The sequence below is a fragment of the Parus major genome, chromosome 6 (assembly GCF_001522545.3).
Source record: "Parus major isolate Abel chromosome 6, Parus_major1.1, whole genome shotgun sequence".
Lineage (NCBI taxonomy): Eukaryota > Metazoa > Chordata > Aves > Passeriformes > Paridae > Parus > Parus major.
This window is the reverse complement of record NC_031775.1, coordinates 26,977,350-27,000,891: the sequence shown is the minus strand read 5'-3', so window position 1 is coordinate 27,000,891 and position 23,542 is coordinate 26,977,350. Positions and strand designations below refer to the sequence as shown.

General features: G+C 35.4%; 1 protein-coding gene across 4 annotated transcripts in view; it reads right to left on the bottom strand.

Annotated features, from left to right (window-relative positions):
- The window catches only part of ATRNL1 (attractin like 1), a 431,935-nt gene that overhangs the window by 263,911 nt on the left and 144,482 nt on the right, over positions 1 to 23,542 (bottom strand). For 3 of the 4 annotated variants that reach the window (XM_015633605.3, XM_033515621.1, XM_015633604.3), the window contains exon 21: positions 8,236 to 8,288. In XM_015633605.3, the coding sequence (XP_015489091.1) occupies positions 8,236 to 8,288 (53 nt within the window). Of the gene's footprint in view, positions 1 to 8,235; positions 8,289 to 10,848; positions 11,055 to 23,542 lie in introns of those variants that run through there. The other variant, XM_019007290.2, reaches the window with a different exon arrangement.

Here is a 23,542-nt window from a genome sequence, read left to right as displayed (position 1 = left end):
GTAGGAGAATGCCAGTTGGTAAATTCATTAATATATAAGTAAAAGCTACCAGAGAAAGCAAATACTCTTCATTTCAAATATAAGATATGACTTGTTAAGCAAGGAAAGACCACAATATTAAAAAAAAAAAAAATTCATTACAAAAATGAGAAATAAATACATACATGGAAAAATTTTCCATCTCAAAGTAAAAGCTGAAAATAATTGACAGCAAATCCATTTCTTTAGCCTGCCCAACAAAGCTGCAAGCCAACCTAGCATTTGGCAAATGAGTACACAGAGCCTGGGGTGAGATCATAATACTTTATTAGAAGCTTCAGATTCTTGGTGTGGTTATTGTTTTAATTCTCTGGAAGGTGACAGTTGGTTTGTGCAGCTATTTTAGCTCAGGGCAAAAACTGTATTTGTCTGTTGCTCTTTATAAATTCTGAGTTGGTAGGTTTGCTGAGGCTAATCTTTTCTCAAACCATCCTAGAATTGTCTGATTTAAACTATAATCTGTTCCACTTGACTCCTTAAACACTAAGAAGATTTCATTTTAAATAGAATTTTTTTTGTGTAAGTCCATATATTCAAAAGACAATGCCAGTCATTACTGTTACTGTATTTATAAATAATATAGAGTTTCTCAGTCTGTATCAAAGTCAATCAGTGTTAGATATAATTGGCGGAACTCATTATTTTAAGTCAAGCATGACAGTTTTACAATTACAATATGTATTTAGTTTAAATTAATGTTGTCCCAAAAGGAAACATGAATTGTTCCAATCAGTAGTGAAGCTGGTAGCTGCTGGTATACATCTCCCAACTCAGCTAAAGCAAACATGTTTTCAAGAGCTAAAATTTATTGTTTATGCCCTTTAAGTTTCAACATAATTTTTAAATATCTGGAAAATCCCTGCTAACAGTTTTACTTATAGAGCTACTTGCTATTTATCTTCTAAAACACTCTCCTTGGAGTGTTCTTGAGTTTCATTTTTCTCTAAGTATAACAAGTCTGCCACCTAGTGCTTTATGCTACCTCTAGTATACATTTTACTTGACAATTCTTTTTTACAGTTTTATTGATAAAAGGTCATATCCTGACTCCTTGAATGCATCATAATGCATGTTTTTAGTATTTAAAGAGAGTTCTTTAAACAATTTTAATACTCTTTAATAAAATACAATTTTAATCCTTTCTATTAAATTGTAACATTATACATTATACATATGTATAACCTGATAACACTGGTAACAAATGTTACTAAAACATTGGCTTATATTAGAACTTTGACTATGAATAAGCACAGAAAAGAAAGAAAAAAAAAATACTTTCCAATAAGAAAAACAGGCAGGAGGAACTATCAGAACATGTCAATACATCCAATAAGCCTAAACTGCATTTTGACAACATAAGAGTGTATTATCTTACCCTTTTTCTCTGAGACAATATTGAGCTGCTATTTCTAAAACTTCATTGGAAGTTGTTATGAATCATCTACATTTAATAATTAAACCATCTTTCTAGTTACTACTACTGAAAAGAAAAAAAAAAAACAGTCAGGACTAACTAAGACTTTAGTCCAAAGACCAGATATGAAAAAGTAATTAGACTTCTTAATTTTTAGAAAGTAAGACAAATGTTAAATAAAGCAGATAAAAGAAATAAGTGCTTGAGGGTTTGGTTTTTTTTCAGGCACTGCATACACTGCATAATAATATGGTTTAAAAGTTTTAAATCAAAATAAAAATTTACTATAAGAAGTTGTATAAAGAAAGGGTAAGGACTAGCACTTTACTTTTTCCTTTTTGAAATCCTGCTGTGTCAGCAGTAGTGGGGCTAATGCAGCTTCAGGACTGGACTAGAATCCTTACAGGGCTCTTCAGCCAGAAGCAAAATTTGCTTTTTTTGTCCCCAGCTCCCTGCACAGACACCAGATATTGAGAGTTTTTTACTGGATGTACATTTCATAGCTTCTCACCAATTTTGCACATGAAAGTATCATTCTTCATCTCTGTGAGCTGCTGACATACTGAGGGAATTGCTTATTGCTATCCTGTCTGTGTTTATACCAAGGAAAGAAGCAATAGTCTTACAAGCTGTAATGATTTTATGGCTCAGAGTTCAGAATGGTAGAGTAAGGCCATAAACCAATTATTCAGGTCAATCCCAAAAAATTCATTGCAAAATGTTTAGTAGATCACGTATTTTTTTCCAGTGGTTTACTTTAAGTACAAAAAGAGCAGCTAATAAAATTTAGCCATTAAAAATGTTTAAAAATTAAAATAAAAAATTCTTTGACTACCTTTTTCCTTCTAGTAATAATGTTGAGGTTTTTTTATATATAAACTAAATTTTGCAATGTGCACTCTGGCTTTCTATTTCATCCCTGTAACGTCCAGAAGGCTGAGTATAAAACTCAGGAGCCAGTGGAATGTGTACACCTGACCCTTCAGGCTTTTGCAGATGGGCCCACCACCTTCCTTCCTTGCAGGTCTCATCCCAGAAGAACAGTTGAGAGTGGCTGCTCAGTCATTATGTGAATCCATCCACAAATTAAATGTCATAAAACACTAAAGTAAGAGAAAAATTAAGAAGAGCTCTGGAAGGAAACTTGGTTTAAAATAAAATAGGTACATTCATTCTTTCAACCTTTTTTTATACACATATTAAGGCCTCATCTTTTTTAAAGGATATAAATCCAACAAATATCTGGATCAGGGGCATATGATCAACAAATAGGTTTTAATTCCACAAAAAGCTGCAAGTCATTCGGGCCCTCCCTGGTTTAATTCTCTTTGCAAATGACCCATTCCTCGTGACCTCTTAGGTTTTAGGTTCTCTAATCCTTCTCAAAGGTCAGGTTCTAATCTCTAAAAGCAGGTCTGCTCTGCAGCAGGGGAAACTCTACAGTGTTACACTGGATCTATAATGCAGATAGATATAGATATAGATATATAGAAAATGCAAAAGGCAAACTTCACCTGATTTTTCTGTGTTCACAGGCCCACAAAACTGTGTGTCCAGCCAAAAGATGAGCACTAGATCAATTAAAATGTTTCATTTATTGCAATTTTATGACATTGTGACTACATTCTGGCTGTGCATTGCTGAGGAAATCTTCTGGAATGCCTGAAAGTTTCCCCACCCAAAGTGTGCTGCCCTGTAACTCACTATTTACTGCCTGTTTTAAAACAGCAACCAGGCTGCAGGAGCAAATGGAAAAGTTATGTGTTCCCTCTCTTCACTGTCAGTAATTTGGATTCAATAATCCAAAAATGCTTCTAAATAATTTTTTTTAAGGCTAAAAGGGAATAAAAAACTAAGGTATGTAAATCCAAGTGCATTTTTTTCAAATTCATTGTCTTAGCTAGGAATTTTCTCAGTGGACAAATGGGCAAACCTTGAGTGGTCAGCTCATGAAAATTCTAACTGTATGCAGGCAAACAATGTGATTTACACTCACAGGACTGATTTGTTGTAAGCTTTTATGCTTCTGCATGTAGCAGTATTAGAATAAGTTGTAATTCTTGTTTGATATGTTGTACTGGAATTCAAAATAATGTACATAAGCCAGACATTTTGGAAAGTTTTTGATCTTAGAAATATGGTTATCTAAGAGAAGTTTATGGCAGAAAGTATCACATCCTCTCAAAACAAGTGATTGTTAGCATGCCTATAATTCAATCCTTGTATTGTAACACATCATGAATTGTAAATTTAAACTTTCATTTTCTCTGGAACACTGGATTAACCACTTCTCCATTTATGATTTAAAGCTTCGTGTCTGTATACAACCCAAGTGAAGATCACAGAAGTGGCATTTGTCCCAGTGATTCCTCCCAATCTGTCTAAAACCATCTGGTTTTCCTGCATGTTCCCTTGCACCCAGGAGCTCTGACTCTGACAGCAATGTATTCCTAATGCTGATGTGTGAAGAACTAATGCAGCCATTTGGATGCACACTTTGCTATCGAGGTGTTGCTGCCATCCATCACGCTGGCCCAGACACCATTGAGCAAAAACAACAGCCAATACAAATGCATCACAACAAAATGTTATATTTATGGTTTGTGTACATGCATAAGTCAGCTGCACAACCATCTCTGGCCTCCACTCAGGATTCATTTATATGGATTGAATCAGCTTCCGATCGTTCATGGTGAGATTGGCTCCCAACAGAAAGGCCTAGGGATACAGAGCCTCCCTACCAGAAATACAGAAGCAGATTTGTATGGATGCTAAATTCTGACAGTGCCTGTACATATTACAGGCTGCAGAGCTTCTCAGGCTGGTCCTGAGAAAGTAGTCTGGGAAAGAATTAAAACAATCCTCAGGGACACAAAACAACCTTGCAGGTGTTGTTATGTGTTCCTTGTTTTCCTTGCAGGAGAAAGTCAGGGGGGTGGTGTACCCCACTGACCAATGATGGTAATGTAGCAGTTTACTAACCAATAAGAGTTTCCTTTCTGTACTTTCCACGTATCTGTCTATAAAGCAGGCCTGCAAGCAATAAACTAAGGGATCCTCTTGTTCTGACTCCCTGAGAGTCTATGTCGTTCCTTCCAGCCGTTCCCAATCGGAACGACAGATTTGTCCTCAGCTAACAAGGATATTTGCATGGGCAAACAAAACTGTAGCTTCTAAAATCACAAAGCTTTTTTTTGCATTAATATCGTTTTTATTTTGTATAAGGAACCTTTCAAGGCCTCCTCTGATATTCCTAATGGCATATTGAAGACTTTTAGCTCAAGAAATCCTTCCTCTCATGAAGTTCTAAGATGCAAATTGTTGGATGTAAAGAGAGAATTACCACTGTATGTTTGTCCATTTGCTATACTCTTCCCCTGACATTCATGTTCAGCCACTCCTGACAACAGTGTGCTAGAACAGATAGATCACCATGCTCACACATTCTTATCCATTCAGCAGTTTTCTAATTTCTATATCTATGAGGCTTGCTCTCATTCTCTTGCTCTCAAAGAATTGTTTTTCAATTTCAAACATTTTCAATGTTTGTCTCATTGTGTTTTTCAATAATACAATTCAGTCACAAAGAATGGTATTAAAATAATTTTAAAAAGCCAGGTACAATGATTTTCACACAATCTGGATAATACACTACTGCATGCTCCATTACACGTGTCTTACTCTATTTCTATTAAGTTTTCATAATTTAAAGCAGAAAAACAACTCTTGTCCAGTGTTGCCATGTTTGGAAATGCCATTTAAGAATGAAATCTGATGTTTAACACACTGTTCCTCTGATCCCTATAGGATTTTATGGCTTTGCTGCTCTCTCTGTTTATCCTTTTGGCAAGGCATCTGTATTTAGCATAAGTCCCTGCAATGTTTCAGCGTGTTACCTCCTATATAAATCTCATTCTTCTCAATCATGCCAGACCCATCCATAATCTTCCTGTGTTTTTATCTATGCTCAGATCACTTCTTCAATCACACCACCATCCATGTGTAGCATTAAAATTCTGTTTACTCTCCTACATCACTATGAAATGAAACAAATAATGAAGAGACCAAAACAATCAGTGCTCTCTCAGTGGCAAACTGTTTTCATTTCCCCTCTGAAACAGTCCATTGATGCCAAAACCAGCACCAGACTGTTCCCCCTTCCTAGGCTTGAGGATGGCAATGACAGACTGGGCAAGAGCTAGGTAAGATGGGCAGAGAGCTGGAGGAGATGAAACCAGCTGAGCTTTTACAGAGAATATTCACAGCATCCCAAGCTGCAGAAAGTTCCTCTTTCTGCTGAGGAATGCAGTGAGCATCCCTCAATCCACATCCTGCTGCTGCTAAGGAGAAATTGAGGCCATCCAGTATCACACAAGAATTATCTGGACACTTGGGATTAAATCCTGAAGTTTTGCTTAGAAGAGCATTCCAATTTAGGGCAGTGTTTACACAAGTGAAAAAAAAGACAAAATTTAAATGCTTAAAACTGGTCTTTTTGAAGGTGGCTAAATTCAAGCACATGACTAAAAGTTTTCCTGAAGAAAATTCTAACCATACAGCAAATGATTACCTGCATATACTGATTTTGATTCTAAGTAATAGAAACAGATGTGCCTTGAATTTTTATTCCTCACAATGTTGTGCTGCTCATAAATACATACAATTTATTTTTCCCCCTTCTTGAGCAATAATATTCTTGTGTTGTAAAAAATGCACTTCAATGAAAAGTGACATTTTAAATGTCTAAAGTGAAAGTTTCTTAATGAGGAATGAAATAAAGCGCAGGAAAAATACAATGCAAATACCTGTCCAGTACAAAACTGAAACATGGTATGGCCATATTTTAGAATATAGATAAGAAATTGGAACATCTCTTAATACTGTTATATATATGCATTTTTTTGGAATACATGATTTAGCAGGAAATGGACTGTGCTGACAAGAAACTGTCATTGATATCTTAGGTCAGTCAGTTATCCACATATTAACTGATTATTTCCCATTATGATGCATCCTCCACCAAATACCAGAAATAGAAAAATCTGTTATAATTTATGCAGTCTCCTTATAACTACGATAAAATAACTTTGAGAATTGTTTATATGGGATACTTTAAATGGCTGGAAGTATTAAAAGAAAATTTATCATAACAAATCAACAAGATCTTTAAAATATTTTGAAATCTGACAGAAGAGAAATAACAGTAGTGAATTAAAGGTGAAAGGGCATCTTGAATATAGTAGCATTTGTCTCCAACATGATTTATAGACCCAGCCTGCAACATGATAGCAAAAAAATAAGGTTTTCATGGAGGTGCCTGAGGTCTACAAATCTCATTACTGTCATTTCTTTTCAATCTCTTAAATTTAATAACATTTATTTTTAAAGGACAAAACAAACGTTGACACACATATCCAAAATAGCCTATATAGCACAAAGTATGAACTTCTCATGTACCCACTCTAAACCTAAACAAATTATTTATTATATAGATACAAAAAATATTCCTCTAAATGCTGATATTTCTGTTTTAAAGTAAGATGCTTTTTTATGCAAAAAAAAACCTCAACAAATGGAATTGAATTTATTCACCAGGAGTATCTCTAAGACACAGTTTTAGGAAGTATTTTCAACTTGATCTACAACATTTAAAATTTATGTTCCAGCTTAAAATATTACATTCAAACTTATGTTGTCTGAGAGGAAAAAAAAATACAAAAACCCACACCAATGTTCTTTAATAGCTGGCAAGAGGAATAAATGTTTTAGGCCTAGAGATATGTCAGCATCTGTAATATAGAATGTAATTTACTATTTTGTTCTGTAAAACATACCTTGCAGATGCAAACCATTTAAGGTAAGAAAGAGATTAGCAAAGAAAATAAACATTCCTTTATTAGGTAAATGATGCCTTAAAGAGACTCTAAAATAAAGCTTTTGTGTATGTTGTAAAATGAAATGCTAAGAAACAAGGCCAAAAATCAGAAGAGAGGTTATAAGTATGTTCAGACATCTGTCTTTATGTATAAATTCAAGTTTGAAGTAGGGATGATGTTAGAAACAACAGACAAATTGATCCAATTGTCTGACACGGAGCAGGTACGTGCAAAAGTCACAAAAGTTAAAACAGTGTTCTCCAACATCCCATCTGTTTTTATGATGATTAAAATTACTATTGAACTTGATATTGGCATAGTAAAATTGGCACAGCTCACTAAGGGATTTCTGCACATGGGTAATAAGCATTCTCATCCCTTCAGGTCCTTCACTATGACTATCAAAACTGCAATTCTTCAGAGTAAATTTGCCAGAGGCACCTTTTCTACAACATTAAGAACATGGAGACAACACACAGCCTCCTTTTATGATACTGTGGAGAGCAGCTGTGTCTCATGTCCCTGGGAGGCAGACTGGCTGAACCACTCAGAATGTCCCAGGGAATACTGCTGTTTATACTATTTGCATTTCTCCATCACAAATTCTATCTTTAAAGCACTGATGCAATCACTATTCCTTTCATTCACATATGATGAGATACAGACAATAACCCCATGGCTTGGTCAGTCCCTCCAAGCTCGATGTAAGGAATCAACTCTTAGTAGACTTTAATTTGTATTCTTGTGGAAAAAAAAAAAGGGAAGACCAGTAGGACATTTTATTTTTCAATGTGTTCAATTTTGGAAAATCTCCAGGAACTTATTTTGTTTTTTCAAGGAAATGAAATTATCATATAATATGAAATCAACATTTCAGTATGTAGCATTAAAAATACAAGTACTCACAGTAGCATGTTCCCCTAAGTGGATTTCCAAGATACCTATTTTCAGAGTCACAGCTGCAGGGGGAAAAAAAAAAGACAAAACCAAACATTGCCATTAAACACAGCACAGCTTTAATAAAAACACAGCTAGAATATTTATTCAAATAGCATGAGTTTCAGTGCTAGCAACACAAATACATGCAAATAAGAATTATTTAATATAGTTCTTAATGAGGGTGTGCTACTTTCTGGAGGCACCTCTCTGTCATATAAGAAACCCAGACTGACCAGGCTCTTGAATAAAGATCTTCAGTCACCTGCCTAAAGTTGGTGCCTGCTGTAGGACTCGGGGTAGAAACTCTGGACTCTCTGCACTCTAATGAGCAAAGCAGAGCCAGGCAGCCATCCCAAGGGCTGGATCTCCTTACCCCTGTCCCCTCAGTCACAGCTGATTCCCTCCCTGGTTTGGATGTGGCACAGCAGCATCTCAGCTATTTAACTTCCATGAACTTCAGAGACAACTGCTGCTCTTCACTGACCACCCAGGGCAGCAGCTGAAATTCAAACTGAGTATGATGTACTGATGCTGCTGACAAGATGTGGACATGATAAGGGCTGGAGAAACAGCTTTCTTACTGATAAGATGTATAGCTATTTTCAGAGACATGAAATAGCCTACAGAAATTCAGTTCAAATTCAGTTATATAACATTACTCCAAAAATGCCAAATATCTTAATAGAAAAGGATTAATCTGCTTTAGGTTTCCTTGGCTATTTCATGGAAGTCTCCAGCAAGATTACAATTTTCTCTTAAATATACAGAAAGATTCACAAAACAAAGAGAAAGCTAATCACTGCCTATTAAATTTCATATAAATATTTTCCCAGAGGTAATCTGAATCATTTAATATCTTGGACTATCTTTTCATTACTTTATTCTAACAAACTTAATTGGAATGAGGTATTTTTGCTGTTATTTTATTTGTGATTGGTATTAAAAATACATTTTAACTTGGATGTCATATCATTTAACAAGTTTCAGAATTTAAAATATTTTGATGTTTGTATTTCTGCTGGTTTCCTTAATAGTTTCTAACTGGTGAATGCTAACATACTCATTTTTATTAAAAAATAAGCAGAGACTCTTCTTTACCCTTTGTTACAATACCATAAAGAAAATAACCAGCAGTAGCAATAAAATGAAAAAGTAGAAAAAAAGATGTTCTGGACTCTGCCCTTGTGCACTCCTGATCCCACATTAGAATGAGAGCTCTTTCCAGGGTCAACTATATAGAAATTCAACACTTTTTTAATATAATAATTTTAATAATTAATCTGCAAGAAAGCAAATTCCCCAGTGCTTCAAGTCTAACTGAGAACACAATTTGTGGTCTTCTTCACAAAGACACTCTACCCTACAGTCCTTTCCACAGAATTTAGAAGAGAGTCTGATCCTGAAGTAACTCTCTTGGATGTACTTGGAAAGGAGAAAATCTCTCAAGCAATAACATTGGTCTGCCTGACACAGGTTTTTTCTAAACATCACAAAACACTAACAGCATTCTACAAAGAACAGCTTGCTACTGAACAATAAAATATATATTCATGTGTGAAAGGGTCTTTAGGTTTGGAATTCTGAAAGAGAGCTAAGGGAAAGGGACCATTTTCAAATCAAGGGTTTAAAAGAATTCCTTCCCTTTTCTTGTATGTAAGATTGCCACATAAATGAGGCAGTGTATCAAGAAGCAAATGATTATAACATGATAGAGGTTATTGTAAGGGGTCTATTTTTCTCTTGAATTGTTTCAAATGCAAAGTAGATTAAATGTAGGCAGTATTTAGAATATGCTGGGGTTTTATACCTGAAGGTAAAAAATGTAAAAAAAAACCCTCTCTTTAGAGTTTGAGGAAGAAGGCAAAAGACTTCCCCTGCTGCTCACTGCTAATGGCACTGACCTGAGTATGACATGGAAAAGCAATATCCAACTCTCAACAACAATAACTTTTCCATGGGGAGAAGATAAAAAAAATCCTCTCTGAACTCTTGCCCAGTCACAGCACTCACCTGTGGTGCTTTGACCCTGAGAGTAAAGGTTTTCTTGGGCTTTTTTAATCTTGAAAATCTTAATGAAAAAAGACAGCTGTTTCCATACAGCTTCCCTTCTCCATTCAGCTTCCCTCCTAATCAGATGAAACCATCTCCCATGGATCAATAAGTACCAGAACCCAGGGATTACCAGCATCACATATACATTCCTTGCATTTTTATTTCTATTTATAGCACAGAAAAAACCCAAATACATTAAATAAAAATATCCATAAACTCGATCTAACATAACACAGGCTTCACAACTTACAAGAACATACAAAAGAATGGTTAATACAAAAATTACTAGGTTCTAAATATTTTGCAACACACAAGTATTCATAAGTATTCATTCAAATCCAAATAATTAGCAATTCCCTGACAATTACAAAAGTGACCTTCAAAAATCTTGAAAAGAAAATGGCAGTGCAATTTCCCAGCTGTTTCAGGTGTTTCAGCATCATGTGCGATGGAATGATAAAACATGCACAACAAAAAAAGAACAGTGAATGACACCACGGCAAAGCATTTTGATGCATTCTCATAGATATTATCTCTCTGTGCTGGGAGCCTCATGGAAGTCCTGAAGGAGGGAGTGATTCTGGGCAGGAAGCAGCCCTGTGCCAGCCCTGGTGGGTGTTATGTTATCCCAGAGAAGCTCCCAGCCTGCCAGGAGCAGGCACACAGCTCTGCCTGGGCACAGGATAAAAAGCACCATGGGATGTGAGGGAGAAGGAAATCCTCATGGACAGCACCTGTACACAGAGGGAAAATCCAGCTTCATCCAGTGCTGCAGGCACACAGGAACCCCAGTAACTAAAGGGACATGAGATTCACCTGTTATCTGTGCTCTTTTTATGCCCTGTCATTAAAACAGTTGGTTTATTACACCATTTGTTGCCAGGCCTTTCATGCAGAACACTTCCATAATGCATATCAGGAATAACATGATGTGGAGTTTTTACTAGTTATGGAAGCCTGTTTTAATTCAAATGGAAGATACTGCTTAAACACTTGGTTTTCAGTGGAGGGAAAAAATGAAACTAATAGGATTAAGAATATATCTGAAATTATTCACACGAGCATGTATGCTGGGTTTTGATTAAATTTAGTTTTGTCTTTTAATCCTCTCCTATTTTATTAGCATACATATTGCTCTGCATTAGTCACTGATTATGGTTCCAATTACAAAATTTCCTATTCGCTGAATTGTTTCCTTATGAGCTTTACTCATTGTAGTAATTTTTGTACCTTTTCCAAAAGCCAGCACACATTGGACCATATGTGAAGCATAATATATGCCTCATATCTGAGAAATGGGAGCTACACTCATTATTTTATGTGCCATAGGGCCATGATCATTTGCTTTAAGTGGTCATAATGAATGAGCAGTTCCACTCTGGCAGGACTCCAAAGACACAGCTCCCATTTACAAGGACAAATGGAGGAAGGCTCCTATTAGGTTACGTACAAGTTCTATGGTTTGTTCCAATACAAAAGTATTCAATTCATCAAGCTCACTGACCTTTGGATGGCCTGCTATTAGCACTTATTTCCCAACTTCTCCCTCAATTATCCTTTCAAAACTGAACCATTTTCTTTCTCTTTCTTTTTATCTCCCTGGATTTTCTGGAAGTTCAACATAGAAGTTATTGACAAATGCATTTAAAAAAAATAATTGTTCTCACGTTTCTGACCAAGATAATTTCTCACTTTCTCTTTAAATATAATATATGTATGTAAATGATGAGTACATGCTTACAGTAAGACTACCAGATTTGGGTTGTTTGTTTTTTTTAATGAATGAAAGGCTTCTTTGTAAGACAGAGTTTACAAACAACCTTTTGTTGAAGCTTAGCAATGTGTATGTTCTTGTGCTCTGTACCTTGCAGGTTTAAAAAAGCAAAGGAACAGACAGCAGGGGAATATCTATTTTTATATGCCTAATTTCATTGTTATTACTAGTATGTCCCTTAAGGAAGGGCACACCTTCAAGCTCCTCACCTGAGGAAGACTGTCAATATTGCACCAACTTAGATTGACGGCTTTCTAGACAAGTGATTTGATCACATGGAAACCTTCCTAAAACAGTTCATTTAACCTTTCATGGTGAAGGTAGAAGTTTCTGCAGTTCTGCTGCTGCCACTAATTGTTAAATCTTTCCTTTCAATTAAAGCTGAAGCAAAAAAAGAGGAAGAGGGGAAAACAAACCTAAGTACAGCTGGACTTTCTTTTAGCTGAGTTTGCTTTTAATACCTAATTCTCAGGGAAGGCCACTCTTACAGACAATATTATTTTATTCAACTGGTTCCTTGCTGACAATCTAGTTCTGGCTCAGACCAAGGCTTGTCAACTATACAGTTATAGCATATTATATAATATAGATATTTATGACCCTTACCTCATATTTTCTCCTTGCAAATTAACAGACCACTTCCACAGTTTCTGGGGAAGAGCTGTCACCTGGCTGATCTATAGCTGGTCATAAACAGGTTTGGGATTTTGCCCAGGTTCCCAGCATTGTGTCTACAAGAGCCTCACAATAAATTAGTCTGCTTTAGCAGAGTATTGGCTTTTTCCTGGAGTGATTAGTTGCCCCAGCTTTTGGATGATTCAGAATAACTTCCAGGACTCCTGCTCACCTCTGTCCTAGTCTACTCCTCATGCTGTTCTCTTTCTACCCAGTGGTCTTGCTGCTGCTGTCCTCCATCACCAATTGCTGCTTCTGATCCCTTTGCCCTGGTTCCTGATCTTGCACAACTGGCTCTTGATTTTATTCTACTTTCGTGGTTCCAACAGTGGTATGGTGCTATTGGGGTTTTGAATAGTGAAATACTATTCACATAACAAAAAACTGGTTATTTGGGGCACCTTGTAACTGAAATTCGAACAGTATTTATAAGACCAAATCTAAGACTTCTCTAGTCCCATGGTAAGCCCTGTGGCATCCTAAGTGAATATGAAGAATTACCCCATACTACTGTATATTACTACATGTTCAGCATTGAAAATATGTCCATGCTGTTGACTGCAGGTTTTACAGATAATTATCTGGCAGTCGATGAACATTAAATTCAGATTCACACACAGTTTTTTATCCTGCCTGTTGGTTATCTCTTCTTAAAATCTCTTCTACTCTCACAGTACATTTCCAGCAATGAGAAAATAAGTGGAGGTATGTGCTTAACTACAGTCAAGAGATGTAACTGGCTGTAATTCATAACATGTTGGAAGTGGTGCCACAGAAACTGCTGATTTTCAGCTCAAGAGTGATGACTCGTGGGAGAAAGCAATAACTCAAGAACAGCTGAGGTTGTAGCTGGTCCAGAGTAGTGAGGATCTGATACCTGAAAGCCCAATTCACACTTAGATGTGGTCAAGACTTAGGTCTTGATTCAGGCCTGCCTGGTGTCCATACCTTTGGCACAGAAATGCCCAGGAACAGGGACATCTGACCACCCACAACAGACACTGTCAGCAGTGAGGAAACCTCACAACCAGCACCTACATAACACCAGCCAGTGCCATGTTTTGGGAGTTCAAGCATGTTTAAAAGATTCAGAAACACCCTGCCACACAAATGCTAAGATTCAGATACAATAGTTGAGCTCAGATGACATATTTAATGAAAAAGAGGTATTGTAAGCAATGTTAATGACTGCTTTGTGATTTTCAGAGAATAGGCTCAATTGTTAATTATTATTGCATTTTTTATCCTGCGATATAATCTTTATTTTGCTGAAGTAAAATATGTGAAATACACAAATTTCTAATCCATAAATGCAAATTTATCCCTCTAACAGATAAAGGTCTGCTTGACTGCACTGACATTGTGCTCTGTACTATATTGTCCAATGTTATCCATTAATGCTACAGCATATTCAGATAGATAGACCTCTCACATCTTTGGATCTAATGTAAAAATTGGACACTTTCACTTCTCACACTGCCAAGATCCTTCCAGTCATGAATAACTTCAGATATAAAGAATTATCATCCTACCTCTTAAGATAATGATAACCTAAAAGGGTAAAAGGTACTGGGATTTATGTTTCCAGTTAGAACTTTTTAATAATGTGGGGAAATGATTTATTTGTTTTTTTTTCTTGTAAGTGCATATAACGATGTCTTGAGACAATGTTTTTTTCTGTAGATCAATTTGTCTCCTCCTCACATAATTCATGAAAAAGGCCTAGGCCAGCAATACTTTTTTTTTCTAATCTAGGCTGATCTCACCAAAATAAAAAAGTAAAACATTCTAACATCATAAGCAAGTTTTCCATTTACAGACCCCTCATGCTATTCAAATCCTTCTTCCCTGCAAGATAAGGGATAATCAATATTATAGAGTTCTCATATAGTGTTTGAAGTAATAATATTTCAAATCACAAAATCCATTGCACTTCAGGACAAAATAAGCTTTCAATGAGGTGTCAGTTATCATAAAATTAAATAATTAAGAGGGGAAAAAAAAAGGTTAAGATATAAGAGTTTTCTAATAAAGTCTGGATTCTATTTAGTTCTTCTGTACAAGAATAAAGTGACCTACAGCCATCATTTGGAATAGCTGGATAACTCTGGTAATCTTAATGCATAAGGCACCAAATGGATTTTATATGCAAATGATTCGATGCTGCTTTCTCTGAACAAGAAAAATCTCACATTCATGGCTTTACCTGTGGCACTCCTTTCTCTACAAATGGCCATGTTTTTGGCAGTGATGCACAAGCTTGAATATATGCAAAAAGGGGACCCTGAAAAAGCAAACTTCCCTCTTATCAGTCACAGTTCTTTCAAAGTCAGGGAAGAGAAATACCCACATTTCTTCTCTCACATTTTGACCTATATCAGACACTTCAGACATCACTTCAGCCCTTAGAATGTAAATGTTAGAAAATCCCATAACACAAAATAAGAGGCTAACTCTACACTGAACTGAACCACAACTCTAAGAAACATTAGCACGGGTTTCTCAACTACTTCTTTCCTTTTAGAGGGAAGAATTAGATAAGAAGCAATGGTAAAATAGCCATGAAAACTTACTACTGCTTAAACTGAAATGCAGCTACTCCTAAATGTTTACTTTCCAAAAACCAGTGAACAGTTCACAAAATTCACCTATGTTTAATCCTTTTAGAAGATAAATGTTGATGAAATGTATTAAATGCTAACTTCATATCAACAATAGAATATCAATAGAATGTTTTGGAAGGGCTCTTAAAGACCATATGAAATAAATATATGCAAGTCACTGTGCCCTGGAACAGGCTGTATAGAGAGGTTGTGGAGTTTCCCTCACTGGAGCTATTCCAGAACCACCTGGACACAATCCTGTCCACGTGCTCTGGGAGCAGCAATTGTCTGTTCTGGCATTTTCCAAGAGTGTTTGCATATTGCTGTTGTTCAGACACCATTTCTCAAAAAGAGCAGGAGAGGCAGCATGTCAGAACAATAAATATTTTAACAGGCCCTGAAAGTCAGAGCAAATGCATCGCAAATGGCTTCATCAAGCAGACCACATGAAAAAGAAATATATTATACACACACTGAATCCCAAATTGTTTACTGCATTTTCATTAGTCATTACTGAATTGTAAAATTTTACTATTACTGTGTTTGTTGTAAGTAGATTTAACTATTAAACAGTTTATCACTTGTTTTTGAAGAATGTGCATTATAACATGAATCTTTTATTATTGTTGAATTTAATCTATGGTTTATAATATGACTATTTTCTTACTGTTGAATTTAATCTATGGTCAGTCTCTGAGGGAAATTATTGCAAAGAACTACTCAGTTACAATCTCACTGCAGAAAGTTCAATGCTGTGGTATTACAGAGTGCTATAAAGTTCTAATCTGTTTGCATTTGATCTTCCTTGCATTCATTCTGCTTTGTTTTCAAGATTCTGGGATGGGTTTTGTTTGTTTGTTTTTGTTGTGTTGGGGATTTTTAACAAAAATCCCTATTTACAAAGGACTATAATTTCCAGGCAATTTAAGGAAAAGGCAATTTCAGAAATACGTATTTCAGGATGCCATACAGACACTATAATTTCCAGAAAATGGTACAAAGACAGACAAGTTACTTTTTGTCTTTCTACTCCAAATTATGTATGGTAACTTTGGTCATTTTCTTGTCATTTAAGACTACAATTTAGCACAATATGGCAATTAATATTTCCAAAAATATGGGAAATTCTAACTAAGCCAAGACAAAAATGACAATTCAGAAGCAAAGCACATCATACATTTTGGAGTGGACATTGCCGCTCAGCGATGGCCAAATGCTGCTGATAAGTGGATGTTCAAGAATACTAAATGCAAAATGAAGACAAAGTATAAATAAATAAATGTGTCATAGGTTTCTCTAGGCTGCCAGCAATACAGTAGTAGAGAATTTTAGAAAATAGTCACATCTCAATTATTACTCTGCTTGGAACAACTTCTACATTGCTAATGACAAGTTATAATATAAATATGAAGCACAAATACCCCAGATGTTGAAGTATAATACATACTGTAATTGGCAAGCTATCATTCTTACCCTCAGGAAGCCAAAACTCTAGCCATTACAACCATTTTCAGGAAACTTTCATTATTCCTGAGTGACTTAGGTGTTTCTGACGAGATATTCAGAACTTTTACTTCCCACACTTATTTCCTATGGCATCAACAGAAATTCCCAGAGAATTATTAGAAAGCAAATATGGAGGCATTGCAGTTTCCAGACTCACAGATTCCTGCTTGACCTGCAGGTCTTTAATACCATATTTTTGTCCATCAGATCATTCAAATATCTTTACATCTATACAGTATGTTGTTCTGATAAGTTCTCCTCCTGCCTAAAAGAACTTTCTTTACCCCACTCCTGCATAGCATTCTATCAAATTCATGTGTTATTACCTGCCTTCATTCCATTATGGGCATATTTTTTGATTTTTTTTAAGTCCTTTTTAATATCTAGGATATCAATCCCATCTAACCTGCACCATCTTTTATTTCACTTTATTAAAAGAAGATATCAATCTAAGAGATAGAGAAATAGCTATTAAGAATAGAACACAGAAAAATGACTGGGTGGATGGAGAAAGGATCAAGTCAGACATACACATCTGCTTTTCCCTGGCCTCTTGCCTATAAAGAGCCCAAATCCCCATTAGCCCATTATAGCACATAACCTCATGAATTTCCTGGAGCAGAGATGATACTGATACTTCTTTATGAAGTGCCAAAGAAGTGTAAATAAGTGTTACTGTCTGTGTTGCAGCAACAATACTGTAGCTGTCAACACTTCCAGTCTTGGCTAGCTCTCCTTGAAAAGTTATTGGACACTAAACAAGAAAACTTAAAATGAATGGCTGTAAAAGGAAAAAGAAGTTGACCAAAATGAGACTATAGCCTCATGGCAAGGGACTGTGAAGTATTTCCTAGCAGGAGTTTTGCTCTGTCAGCCCTGATGCATGATGTTTATATGGGGTTTGATGGGCAGGCTGCACAGGACTGCCACAGAAAGCACTGCTTGCTCCTGTGTGAGTACAGCACTGAACAGAGTCTTTAAGTTATCCCAAAGACTTCCCAAAGGGCAATTCACAGAATACAGCCTTTTTCAAATACACAAAATCTTACCCTAAATAATACCAAAAGGAGAAAAGAAAATATTTTTTTTATCTACTGTAAGAGCTCCAGTGATACAACTCACAATGGATGAGACAAATCCTGCATTCCAGCCAAGAGTGACTGCGAAATCAAACTCCTACACACCTCTAAAAGCCATTTTATCATTCCATCCCATGTACCTCAAAGACTCAATCCCTCAGCAAAGAGGCCATAAGACAGCAGCTTTAGTAGAACTTCTGATCAGTAATTGATCTCTTGTATTTTGTAAGATTCATACTTGATGCCTGAACTAGTTATTGCTAGAATTACCTCAGACACATGAATTACACTAGGTATGATCAGTCACTTTAGAGGAAAAAAATGTACCTTCTTTGCTTTCTGGGTTATGTCAAGGGTGACAAACCTATCGAAATATTTTTGTAATTAACATGCTTCAAAGTACAACTTAGCACCCTTCATTATGTATTACGAGGAGACCAAGACCAGTCTTTTTGATTTTTGAAAGATGGCAGTGCAAAAGATGTAGTTATTTAAAAATACTTTTTGCTACTGAAAAACAAAATGGAATAATAAAAACTAGATAATCTGCCAGAACACAGTCCTACAGAACCCCATCTGATCACCTAAAATGTCTTACATCCAAAGGGCCATGCAAAAAAAACAGACACTCTTACAGTTCAAAAAACCTGAGAGTTCACAATTTATTATTTTTTTAACTAAATACACTAATAAAAAAAAAACACACAAAAAACTAGTTATTCTTAGTCTCTTAGGTTTAGGATCAAAGACTAACTAGATATTTGGCCAACCCATTTCCTATCACTTTGTGTGATAACAAGGAAAAAAATGCTTAGAAGGAAAAGGAAACAGAATGGGTTATGGCATCCCCAGGAATGATGAAGGTGGTAGATTAATGGGGGGAAAAAAACATCTTGATTATGAACTAATGAAATTTACTAAACTAGGACTTTTTTAACATCAGAGAGAAATAAAGAGAATGCAGGAGGCATACAAAAATCCTATTTATTAATCCAAACATACAGAAGAGGTGGGATATTACTGATGCAGTGATTGTGTGGGAACAGTTATGGCATAATCCCTTCACAAGTCTCTATTTCACCAGCCTTGAGCGTTTCTATTTTCTATCCATCATTTTCTGACTGTCTGTTGGTTTGCTTCTTAACTCAAGCCTGCACAGGATAATAGGCTACAATTACATTAACCGCCTTTCATCTCAGTTTGAATTAAATTTGTTCTGCATGCCAGCATGAAAATCTGTCCCCAGTCATTTTGCTTAAGTCAAAGAATAATAAACTCTCTCAGTCCAATAATTTAGCCAATGGTTTTATATTATGAAATATTTTTTAACTGAGAGATAGTATCAAAATTAGTATTTAAGAGGATTCAGTTACCATTTTTGTCAGTTATATGTACATATTCTGCATAATAGAGTGATTTTTTAAATATTTAAAATACAATCCTTTCTTTGGTTGTTTTCATATTCCTAAGGTTTTTCTTCTCACTTGTTTTCTGACTAGGCTTCTAAGTTATGCACAAGTTATCCTATAATCTGCAACATTAACCATCACCTAGAAATGCAAAATAGTTTAATGTCAATTGAAAAAGAATTCTGGTGAGTGAAATGGCCCATCATGTCAGAAAAACAAAGTACTTGCTACATTTTCCATAAATAAGAGAAAGAAATCAACTGAGAGTACAGTGGGGAGATGCACTCTGAGGTGATTCCTCTTTTGGGACTATCAGAGTGGAAAAAAAAATCCAATTAATTCACTCGCCAACCATTCCAAGTTTCTCTTCTGGATTTTTGTTTTTAAAGAAAATAAAACTGCAATGACCCTCTGATTTCAAAGTTCTACTTCAGGAATCGCTTTAGAGAAGTGTCTTGAGCACCACATCAATTTTGAAATGGCAGAATTTTTTATAAGCAATCTTTAATTTGTTGATTCATAATATTCACATTATTCATAAGAATGAGCGCACATTCAAAAGGCAAAATATTAAATTGACAAACACCTAGTAAGAAACAAACAAGAATTGTGAAATGTTCTGTTTTAAAAACAACATGTGCACCATGTGACCTACTGCCCTACAGAAGAAAATTTTGATAATCAGGTTTGGATTCTGGAATCAGGAAGCAGAACTTTCTGTAAGGAATATTCACAAATTTTAGCTATGAATGCTAAATTTGCAGAAAACAATGTATATACAAAATGTCACCTGGTGGTTTTTATTACAGTGTGCTAATAGAATGCATGACAATTTATTGTATTATGAGCATGCAGAATATCAAATATGATACATTATTCAGAAAGACAGAAAGCTGGATATATCTGAAATAAAGGTCAATATATCCACTGAGAAGGAAGAAGATGTATTAGAATAATATTTCTGTTGTACTACTGAATGCTTCTTTTCCATTTCCAGGCTTGTATATAACTGGAATAATTCAATTAGAATTTCTACCATGTTTATAAAAAAGCTACATTAGTCAGCATTTATTTCATTCTTTCTTTTCCCTGTTAAAGAAGTATTGTTTGCTGAATATTCATTGTAGTTTATTTTAAGGCCAGTACTTAAATGACACCTGTTGCAGAAAATTTCATTTGATACAAACATAATAAAAACAAGACACAAGAGATTCTTAAGCTGAGGAAATTGTGACTGAGAACACATACAGGGTATTGATTCATGGGTTCAAATATTTCAATTAAAAGAATCAACCTCCTCTGGCATAACAACCAAGTCTAAAAACAGCCTGTAATGACATCAGAACTTTAACCACATAGGAATATTCTAAGAACTTTGAGTAGATAGTGAAAAACTGGCCAATGAAACTCTAAAAAACTGAGTGCAGAGAAAGTTTCAATAAAAGTTTCTGAAGGACAAATGTCAAACCACTTATTAAATCATACATTTAGCTATTTTCCAAAAGTGTAAGAACAAAAGCAATACAGTAATGACACAGGAAAGGCTTCATGAAAGTCAATGACAAAAAGACAAGAGAATTAAGAAAACATAAATATCCTGAAGTTCTTTTTTTCTTTTTCTACCCTAAAAACAGGGTAATGCATTTAATTTTACACACATCAGGTGATATAAATAAAACAGAAAATAAAATGAGAAAAAAAGCCTACAATACAACCCAACAAAAAATGCATTTTCCTAAAAAGAAAAAACTTTCACCAATAATGGATTTACATAATTCCCACTTATGGACCTCAGAGTTATTTAACTTACACGTGGTTGGCACTGAATAGCAGTGGAGCTGTTCATCTTTTTACCACATCTTCTTTTATTCACAAATACAAAGGAGGCAATCCTTCTGTTCAACATGAAGGATTGATTTATTTATTTTTCATTTCTTACAATCACTATTTGTCACCTTCAGCTTTACCTTTCCTCACAAAAAAAACCCCTTTCTTTACCAAGCAAAGAAAACACCTAAAAACATAATAAAGAGAAGTAAAATGAATGAGTGAAGAGAAGCAAAGTATCAGGAGTGAAAAAAACTTATGGACTTGTTTTGTGAAACTCATGCTGCTATCCCAAATGTGACATTTTACAATTAGCCTCCCAAGAGCAAAGGAAATGAAAGTAAACTGTATGTTCCCAATTCTCACTAAACCAAGGGAATATCCCCTCTTAAACCTAAGGAGCAAAGTGTTATCATGTATTAAAATATTTCTCTGAATCAGGGGCCAAATCTGTGATTAAATCAAGACTCTACGTAAGAGAGGATAAAATGACCTAAAGAAGAACAAGATTAGATTTTGTAGCAGCTGTTAGAAAGTAATTGCTGCCCTTATCTCCTTATGATCTTGTAAGAACTCATTTCCAGGACAATTTTATTTTTTTTTTTAAGTCTTCTTTATGAAATCTGATTTATTAAATCTCTTTCAGCCTATCTGACTGTTCCTTTACCCTTTAATTCTTATCACTTCTCTGTGAGCAGCCCAAAATCTTTTCTTCCAGGACAATGAGCCCTTTTTGACACATTCCGTATGTTGCTTTGCCAATCTCACTGCTCTTGCTTTGGCCTCCTGCTGTAATACAGCATTCCTAAATTTATCTTTGCTCTGTGCAACACTGAGAAAAAAAAGTGTTGTGGCAGATCAAATTTTCAAATGTGATTATAAGTTTGCTTTGATTCTAAATCAGACTCCTGACACTATTTAAAACAGCTTTCCTAGCTAAGTTTTTACTTTGCCTTCTAGTACTTTGTTCTTTTCTTAAATTGCTGAAAAAATCCTTTTTTGTAATATAAAAATAATAGATAGAGATGGAGAACTAAATCTTTAAGTCGATCCTTCTGAAGTGATAATCTAAGCCACTCAGGCTCCACTGCTGAAGTTTAGCACATCATCAGGTCCTTGGATTGATTTATGGCCTTGTAATCAAGCTCCCCAGCCCCATTATCTAGTCAGCTGATAAATACCACTTATTTTTCAATACATCCACAAGAAAAAAAATTAGAAAGCTCAAAGCATGCAAAGGTTGTGCAGCTTAATTTATATTTTATATTTTCTAGTGCTGATTATTCGCTACAGAAGAAGAAAAGAATAAGGAAGCATTTTTAATATTAAGATATTCTTATCCTTCAGCTGGTGAGTACAGATAGAATTGGTCCTAAATTATTTCTTCTTGCCTTATCTGTTATCATTCACTGAAAATACCTTGCATGTGATGGAGAATTTACCTTTTGGATCAAATGTTGTGAGTTTGCATTACAAGAGGTGAAACATTATATATACTTTTCAGTAATGTTTATTGTAACTTACTGTCTTTCCAAGTTTTTATTATTTCATGTCATTCACATGACAATGCAGGCTAAGAATGAAGGCAAAGAAAAAAGGATGTTTATGCAGGCACATGTGCTTATGCATGTTCTGCCTGCAGAATTAATTATCCCAGGTAGTCTATCTCCCAAGTTTTAAACAGGAAAAAAAAATATTCCTCCTAAATAGACAAAGCTTCAGCAAGGAAGAATATCAGTACAGGGTATCACAATAGATTTCAGTGACCAAATAAAGGATTGGAGCTCACCCACATTTCTGAAGCAGTGTAATTTTCACAGCCGCCTATTTTCCCTTGTGTTAATAAAGTACAACTCACATACCTACAGTTTTCTAAGCAACTCTGAAATGTTGCATGCAGTCCCCTATCTACCCAACCATTCCAAGAATGGAATTAATATTCCACTTCAGTTACACATCATTCATGCAGGAGTGGCACAAAAAGCTTCTCTAGCACCACCAGTACTTGGGAGGTGGGGAAGGATTGGAATGTGGGTTCTGCAACAAGTGTCCAGAAAGGGCTGAGATGGAAAGATGATTCAATATAAAAGAAAACCTGCTTGACTGGCAGATGTCTGCACATGCAGCTGCAGCAGAATGCAAGTTTGTTTCAGGCTCCTCAGGATGACGAATCTTTAAGCACAATTTAGCGCTGTATAATTGATGTGCACAGTCTACATAATTATCAGAAACTTCATGGAAAAAGAAATGAGGACTAATGCATTTCTCACTCCCATGTCTTAATACCAAAACACATTTCTTGGTTCTGTCTGTGCATAGCTTTAATCTTCTGTGTGCATTCTTCTAATA